The 8595-nt window shown below is 58.6% G+C and overlaps 1 protein-coding gene across 2 annotated transcripts; it reads left to right on the top strand.

The window, feature by feature from the left end:
• On the top strand, positions 4506-8570 carry GRAP (GRB2-related adaptor protein). 2 transcript variants are annotated; one of them, XM_021412225.1, is made up of 5 exons: positions 4506-4691; positions 5665-5762; positions 6716-6838; positions 7565-7733; positions 7956-8570. In XM_021412225.1, exons 1-5 carry the CDS (start codon positions 4614-4616, stop codon positions 8139-8141), a joined length of 654 nt encoding a protein of 217 aa, XP_021267900.1. In that variant the 5' UTR covers positions 4506-4613; the 3' UTR covers positions 8142-8570. The 2 variants fall into 2 exon arrangements, with proteins under 2 accessions (XP_021267900.1, XP_021267899.1); XM_021412224.1 differs by lacking the exons at positions 4506-4691; positions 5665-5762; positions 6716-6838 and having other exon boundaries at positions 6855-7733.

The following is an 8595-nucleotide window of genomic DNA, read 5'->3' as shown; positions in this document are numbered from 1 at the left end:
TGCATGGGAGTTCCCAGGGGAAGCAGTGCCTTGACTTCTCATTGCCATGTGTGAGCTCTGCTTGTAGCATTTGCTAAAAGAGGCATTGCTGCCTTACTACACTCAGACCTGATCCTGCCTCACCACGCAGGCAGACATCCAGCGAGGCCTCAGCACCATTACCCTGCATTTCCATGACCACTCTGTCAGAAACCACAATCAGACACTCTCCTGGGAACGATCCATTGGTTTTATTGTGGTCTCCTGGAGCCTTCACTCTCTCTTTTCTCTTGCCTTGCACAGGCACCAACACCACTGGGAAATGGAATGAGGCAGCTCTGTTTTGCTGGGTTTTCTACAGTAGCGGAGACCACGCACATGGATTCTCCTGTGAGGCTGCTGGTACATTTTAAACCACTGTGATGATGGGCTGGGCAGAGATTTCAGAACTGCTTCATTTCTAAACCTTTCCTGAAGCAGGGCAGTTAGGGAGGGGAGAGAGGTCATGCAAAACTCCGAGAGGGCTCAAGCCTTTACAAGGCTTCAGAGAATCCCCACCTTGAGACCCAGATTACAGGAGAAGCGGCTGCCCCAGATGCTGCAGCAGGAATAAATCACAGCAAAAGCTGAGCCAGGGGAACTCCTGTCTGCATCTGCTCCATCCCCGCAGGAAAGGGTGGCACGAAGCAGCCGGAGCACCCGGGGAATCCACAGCTGCACCTGCATCCGCCCCAGCCAGACAGAAGGCCTCAGTGCTGCGCCTTCCCTCCGCTTCCTCCCTCTTGTCCTTCTCATCTCCCTCCTCAATAGGCAGTTTCAGGAGCAGCACAGTGCCTGGATTCTCTCAGGGCTTTCACGGTGCATCCGGCACCCGGTGAATTACCCTGCGGGCACCACTCCAGCAGTGTCCCCACTGCCCGGCCAGGGATGCAGCCACACACACATCCCCAGCGAGGGAACACCTCCCTCTAGCTGTCCCCAGGGTCTCCATCTGCCCTGGCACCAATCAGACCAATCTGCCCCACAGCATGATGGGCTCAGCCATCACCACCGCTGTCCCCAGCCCTGAGCCCCACTGCACCCATGGGCACCCACATCCTCGCCTCCTGTGCCACATCCCATGGATGCGTTCTCCCAAACAGCCCCCATGGGTGCCTGCATCCAACCCTGTTCTTGCACACATCCGCTCCGCCACCGCAGTGCTGGGTATGGTGCTAAAGGAGGAACTGTAGCGGCTATTGCCACACTTCCAGAGGAAGGCATGACGTGAGCTCGGGCTTCATTGGTTATTAATAACTTCTTTGTTAACAGGCCAGCCCTAAGAAAGAACCAAAATTGGACTGACCGAGAACGCAGCCACCCCGTGCCAGCCATCATTCACAATTTCTTCTGAAACCATTTCTGTTCTCAGAAGTCACAGACGTCCTCGCTGAGTCACCGCAGCACAGCATCCCCTCACCTACACACAAGGCTTCACACTTGGCTTTTTTCCTTTTAAATCCCAGAAAAATAACAGATGTCCCTGTTAAGAAGGAGCTTCTCAGACACTGTTCACGTGGCACGTTGTGCTGGGATGCGAGCACACATGCACCATTTCCCTAGCACAAACCCTTTCCACACTGCAGAGCCCTCCTGCTCCTCAAGAAAACTTCCTCCGCAGCAGATCCCTCCTTCAAGCAGCCTCCACGCCCTCCCCATGGCTGCATGTTTCAGGATCCTTCTTATTCCTCCCCTTTTCATAAAATGATTAAGGTTGGAAGAGATCTCTCAGATCACCAAGCCCAACCCTGACTCACCCCACCATACCCACTGACCATATCCCTCAGTGCCACACCTCCACAGTCCTTGAACACCTCCACGTGGGAGATGAACGCTACATTGGTTCCTCACCCCAGAAGCCTTTGTCAGACATTTCCAGAGCAGCACTCAGCAGAAAGCATTGTAAATTTTGCCCATCTGGCACAACACGGTGTTGCTCACACAGCCCAAAGCAGGTCAGGATGAGAGCAGCCAACTGAGGAAGGCAGCAGATCCCAGAGTCAGCACACATCATCCCCCTTCCCACCAATCCATACCCACCTGGTTGCTTCCATTCCCTTTTATAGGGCCCAGGGAGCACCCAGCCTTCAGCTGCTGGGGCCCTGCTGGCTAATTCAATAACAGCTGCTATCTCCATCACATGAGTCTCCATCACAGCCCTGACCTCAGAGCCAGGCACCAGCACTGCTTGCACCCATCACCCCAAAACCAAGTACCAAAAGTGAGACTCCACCACCAGGATCCCACCCACGGGGCTCCAACTTAACAACCCACCAGTACCATGGGCAAAGGGGACCCACTCTGCTTCCCTGACCCAGTCAAACCCCGAAGGCCCTAGTGGCTCCCATGGGGCAAACCAGCTCAGGGTCTGCAGCTGTGTAAGCCCTTTCCTACGGACACCCGAACTTCCCGCAGTGGTGATGTCAGCATCCTGCTTGCTCGGGATGGTGTCATGCTGGGGATTCTGGGTGTATCCCCTTGAACATAGTGTGGTGCTGCATCACCAACCCCGAGTGCTGTAGTGCATGCAGGGCCAGGCCTCTGCAGACATCACTTTCTGTCACCCATCCCCTGCCACCTCCCAGCCCTACAAGAGGCAAACTCAGGCTCAGACTCCCCCCAGTCCCTCTCCAGGCAGCACCATGGGCTGGGGCAGAGTGAGGAGCCCTGAGGCAGGGGGTTGCTCCATCACACAGCAGAAGGGGATGAGACTCCCTCCCTCCTCTTCCTCCCTGCTCACGGGGATTTTGCAGCCAGATAAACACAGGATGTTGATGAAACGCACTTGGCAGATTGGGCAACCTTGGGGTGACCGTGCCAAGGTGAATGGGCAATGCCAGCACCAGTGGCACCCTCCTCTGCCTGTCCCCAGGGCCACACAATTCTCCTTTTTGCAAGTAGAGGCAGATGTGGATGAATGACGATACCCACATTCTCCTCTCCAGCCCTTGGGGACTTGTCACAAGCCAGGACGATGTTCGTTGCGAGCAGCACCACGCACCTTGCTTCAGGCTGCAGATTCTGGCACTCAGAATAGAACACAAGAGAGAGGAAAACCCCTTGTTTTGGTGTCATGGTTTTTGGCTGGCTCAGGCCCACAGTGATCAGTGCTGCCTCCTGGAGCTGAGCACTGCAGGGACCCAGCACAGCCCTGCGCCCGCAGCTGGGCACCATGGGGCAATGGCTCCTTTTGGGGGCTCTGGGATGAGGCAAGAGTGAGATGGAGGGGCCTGGGGCTGCTTGGAAGCAGGCAGAAATGTTTCCCGAGGGAAGGGGGCAGAGGGAGGCACCTCTGATTCTGCTGAACACGGATGCTCATGGCCGTGGGGTGACATCTCCTGTGTGCACGTGGGAAGGAAACACCAGAATTGCACCGCATGCACGAGGACATGGAGACAGGAGGGCTGAAATGAGCAGAGGGGCGTGCGACACTGCCCCGTGTCCCCAGTGTCCCCAGTGTCCCCTGGGTGCTGCTGCCATCTGCTGGCAGGACCCAATCCTTCTCCGATCCTGAGTTGGGCCGCTGCATCGAGGTCCCCGTTATCACCCACTGTCCCGTAGGGTGGCACGGCTCCGTGCCCAGCACCTCGGGGTGCCCCCATGAGCCAAGAGCCGGGCACCAAAATTGCTCCACTGGGGCCAAAATCCCGCTCTGTTCTGCTCCCCCCGGGAGCCAACCTCTTCCCTTTTGGCTGCGGTGACCGCACAGAGGACTGGCCACGTCCCATCCTCCTTGTGACACCCAGCCTGTTCCCATGGCCCCGTGACCTCCCTGCTACCACCAGGGATATACTGGGGATAGCAGCCAGGGACTGGAGCATCACCGGGCGCAGGACACCCAGCACCATGGGTGCTGAGCACGGCAGCTCATCCCTCCTCAAGCAGAAGGCAGCAATTCCCCACACCGAGGGTGTGGGAGGGACTGAGCCACAGCTGTCCCCTCTTTAATTCCTCACTGCAGTGCAAAACCAACATCCAGCGCATTTTCTGTGCATGTTGTGCCATGGCACGCACACGCACCAGGAAGGCTGCACAGTGCTGGGACTGCCCCAGCCATGCTCCCCACGGGAGCCCTGCAGGTACGGCGTGTTGATTTTAGTCTGGTTTCCAAGCAAACCAGGTGCATGAACCACCCCGCTCACCTCTGCCTCTGCCCATCCCTCCCTCCGTGATTTCATCCCCACGTTTCCAGAAAGAGCCATTCCCACCGAGAATCCTTCCACTGAGTGCCAGCAGCTCAGCCCTTACGAGACATCAGAGAGTCCCCTGTCTATCAGGGGCAGCTGGTGGCATACTTCAGCCGCATCCTCGCCCCATTTCTGTGTGATCTCCTTCTAAAATCCCACAGCCACTCGACACGACAGCCTGCGGGGACGCCGCACATCTGGACCCCGCACATCTGGGCGGCACATCTGGACCCGGCACATCTGGGCAGCTGCGCTCACTGGCAGCATCCCACCTACCACATCGCTGCTTTGCTCCGGTGACACGGTGACATCAGCGTGGCTTCCTGCCTGCCGGCAGCACCCGCCCCGGGCCCCACAGCCCTGTGCCGTGGGGCAGCGAGCCCCAGGGCCCCGCTCGTGCCCTGCAGCATGGAGTCGGTGGCTCTGTACAATTTCCAGACGACGGAGAAGGATGAACTGCCCTTCCAGAAAGGGGACACCCTGAAGGTACAGGGGGACAGTGGCTGGGGGGGACGGTGTGTGTACATGGGGTGCTTTCGTTGCAGTTGTTTGTTGCCTGTTTGGGGCTTTCTGTGGAGGAGAAGGAGCTGTTTTTGAGGGGTGAGGGGCACAGAGCAGCATCACAACAGTAGAAGGTACTGGCTGCCCATGCCACAGGACACATCCCCGGAGAGGTCCTGGCTGGGGCATGGCACGAGGCCTCCCTGCCCATTGGGGCATCAGTGGCACCGCGCTCTGCTTTGGGCTGAAACCTGTATTTCCCCTGCTCCACAGCCACAGGAACCCATCGGCAGGACCATGAGCCCAAACCCCCACCTGGGCACAATATTTGGGAAGGGCTCAGCTGCCACCTTGACACCCCCAAAGCCTCAGGGAGCCTCAAAACACCCCCAAGCCCCGCAGCCCTACAATGGGGCCACAGGCACCCTGCCCCACTGCTTGCTGCTCTCCTGCTAATATATCCTGCAGCACCCCACCAGCCCCGGGGGGGACTGAGGGCACCAGGAGCCATGCACAGCCCCGGCTCTGTCTCCCCAGTGTGTTTTCCCCGCAGCCCCACAGTTTCAGATCCTGTTTGCACAGCTGTGCAGCCGCCCCGGGGCTTTTGCGTGGGAGGTTGGAAAATGGTGCTGTGCGGAAATGGGTGTCACAGCCCTCCTGCTCACAGCAGGACCGTCCTCCTACGCCACCACTGCCCCAGGGGATGCCGCTGCTGGCTGCAGCCAGGCCCCTGTGGGTAAGGGTTTTACCACTTTCCTTGGCTGAGGATTTGGGGGGATGCTGGGAACCTCCATGGTAAGCCAAACGTCAACCCGTGGTGAGCAGCAAAACGCATAGCCTTCAATAGAACCCCATTTTCCCAGATTTTGGGGGTGGCGTGGGACAGCTGCACAGGGGCAGTGAGGGGCCATGAGGATGGCAGCCAAGCTGATGCCTCCCTGCTCCTCTCCTGCCCCAGATCCTCAACATGGAAGATGACCAGAACTGGTACAAGGCTGAGCTGTATGGCAGCGAGGGCTTTGTCCCCAAAAACTACATTAAAGTCAAACCCCACCCGTAAGTACCAGCGCTGCCCCACGGTGTCCCCTGCCAGCACCAGGCAGTGACCCCAGCCCTGTGTCCCAGTGCCCAAAGGGCTGCCACAAGCCCTGAAGATGGGGAAGCTGAAGCGTGGAGTTGTCAGGACGGCGATGCCAGGCCCTGCTGTGTCCCTCTGCCATTGTCACTGAAGGCAGTGGGAGGCAGCAGGGAACCCACATACCCAGGGCACGCAGAAATCCATCCCTGCACTGGGTTGCCCACTCTATAAATCATAATTGGGGAACAACAAAGCATTATGAGATTACAGCTGCATTAGACACAATCCCATTAGCGTGTTATTAAAGCCTGGCATAATCCATCCCCAGTTTGAACCTGTGTTTTACGTATCATTATCCCAGGGTAAATCACATTGTAATGCCATAGCAAAATCTGCTTGGGGCTGCGGCTGTGGGGGGCTGGGGCAGACCAGGGGTGGATCCCACAGCCTCTTTGGGCTCAGCACAGAGCCATGCTTCGTGCTAAAGCTGCAGTTGGGCATAACCACGGTAGGTTCAGCAGGTAGCAGAGGGTCTCCCCAGTGCCTGGTGTTCCTAAATTTGTGGGTAGCGACCTCATTTTGGTGCCTCCACCCCGGCACATTGGATTTTCTGCTCTGCACCAAGCACTCATGGGCTGTTTCCGTGTTGGGCTGTGAGTCACAGCGGGAGGGGGGGGTAAGCAGGGGACGAGGCACTGTGCCGGCGAACAGGATGCGGTCATGGCTGCTGGTGATGCTGCATGAACATCTTCGCAGGGCCAGCACAGCGCGCAGGGCACTCACCTTGAGATCCCATCGAAGGGGAAAAATGCTGAGGGTGGGTCCAGGCCTGATGGGGACCACACTCCCACCCGGTTCCTCTCGGTGCCTCCGTCCCAGGGGTTGGGGATGTGGTGGCGGGGTGCGTGTGGCTGAGCGCTGCCCCTGGCAGGTGGTACGCGGGGAGAATCTCCCGGCACGTGGCGGAGGAGCTGCTCCTCAAGCGCAGATACGTGGGAGCCTTCCTGATCCGCGAGAGCGAGAGCGCGCCGGGGGAGTTCTCCATCTCTGTCAAGTGAGTGCTGCGGGACGCTGGTAGGGGACCCCAGTGCCCCCTTGGAGACCGAGGGCTGAGGGTGATAGGACGGCCCATGCAGGTGGCTATCGGGCTCGGGCCAAGCCGCAAGTGCAGCCCAGAGGACACATTTCCACAAGCATCCCTGGAGATGAGCACCACAGCATCCTGGTGCCACAGGGCCGATGGTTTCGGCATCAGAGCCAGGGCTGTGTGAAGGTGTGCCAATAGGCAGAGCCTCCCCCAGGGCTCTCACCCCATCGTTATCCCCTCCCTGCCCACAGCCAGCGTGCAGGAGCCGGCCCCAGGCCAGCCAGGCACTTTCTCACACTGTTAATCTCTAATTAAGCATTTAAGGAGGTTCTCACCCATAATGAAAGGGAATGACACTCTGCCCTGCGTCACCAGCGGGGCCACATCCCTGCCCCTGCCCGGGGCCTTGGAGGCACTGGGGACATGCAGCAACCCCATGGCCCCACTGTGCCACCACCAGGAATGCACCAAGGGGGGAACCCTGCCTGCTCCACTCTCCTGGGTCTTGGGGGATCCTGTGGCTCACCAGCACCAAGACCTACAGCCCATAGTTCTCCTACCTGCCCTTTGGGGGGGTATGGATCCCAATGCCACTCTCACCCCTGGCTGGGTAGAGTGGGAGCCTGCCTTTGCACACAGTGCTGGAAAGGATTTGGGATCCACCAGTAACATCCATCCCTGCTCCACCCGCAGCTACGGGCAGCACGTCCAGCACTTCAAGGTGCTCCGTGAGCGCAATGGCAAATATTTCCTCTGGGAGGAGAAGTTCAACTCCCTCAATGAGCTGGTGGACTTCTACAGGACCACCACCATCGCCAAGAAGCAGCAGATCTTCCTTCGGGATGACGAGCAGAGCCCAGAGGTACCCATGGGGCCATGGGATGGCATCGAGGAGGGCTCTCCCCTGCACCCCAGGCCCCACGTTGCCCCTGGGGCCCCCCAGCTCTCCACATATTAGGATTTCCTTTGTTCCCAGCCCCACTGTATGGGTCTTTGCAGTGTTTCCAGCACCCGGTGCAGAGCTGCTGGTAGATGAGGGATCCTCTCCCCACTCCTGACCCCTCTTCTTTGGGTTTCCCTGCAGGTGAGAAGACCCAAATTCGTGCAAGCCCAATTCGACTTCTCTGCCCATGACAGCTCCCAGCTGCCCTTCTACCGCGGGGACATCATTGAGGTGCTGGACTGCCCAGACCCCAACTGGTGGCAGGGAAAGATCTATGGACGCATCGGCTTCTTCCCCCGCAACTACGTGCACCCCATCCGCAAGTGAGCCGCCCCCGCCGCCCCGCTTCGTGCATCCCCCCACCCCCACGCCATCCCCGTGGGCTGCAGACCCTGGCGGTGCCATCTGCGGATGCTGTGCTGGGGGGCAGAGGCTGCCCCACTCCCAGCGCTGACAAATACCCAGATGTGAAGAAGCAGAGGGCTGTGTGACACTGAGGGCTATTCAGACTTTTGTGGAGTCACAGTGGGTGGCAGCTCCTGGCCAGGACCCCTCCAGCCCCAGCTCCAGGAGGGCTGCAGGCAGCTGGGATGCAGCTGGGCTCGGGAATGCTGCGGAGCAGTGCTGGGGCACTGGGTGCTGGAAGGGCGGCTCCAGAGGAATTCAGTCCTGCTGATGCCATTTGTAGCTGCAAATTGTAGCTTTTTTATTTTTTTTTATTTTTATCTAGAGTTAGTAAAGTGTGTTGGGATTAAACCCTCCTGTGCGGCTGCAGTGTTTC

Source organism: Numida meleagris, chromosome 13 (assembly GCF_002078875.1).
Source record: "Numida meleagris isolate 19003 breed g44 Domestic line chromosome 13, NumMel1.0, whole genome shotgun sequence".
Taxonomy (NCBI): Eukaryota; Metazoa; Chordata; class Aves; order Galliformes; family Numididae; genus Numida; species Numida meleagris.
This window is presented reverse-complemented; position numbering and strand designations above follow the sequence as displayed.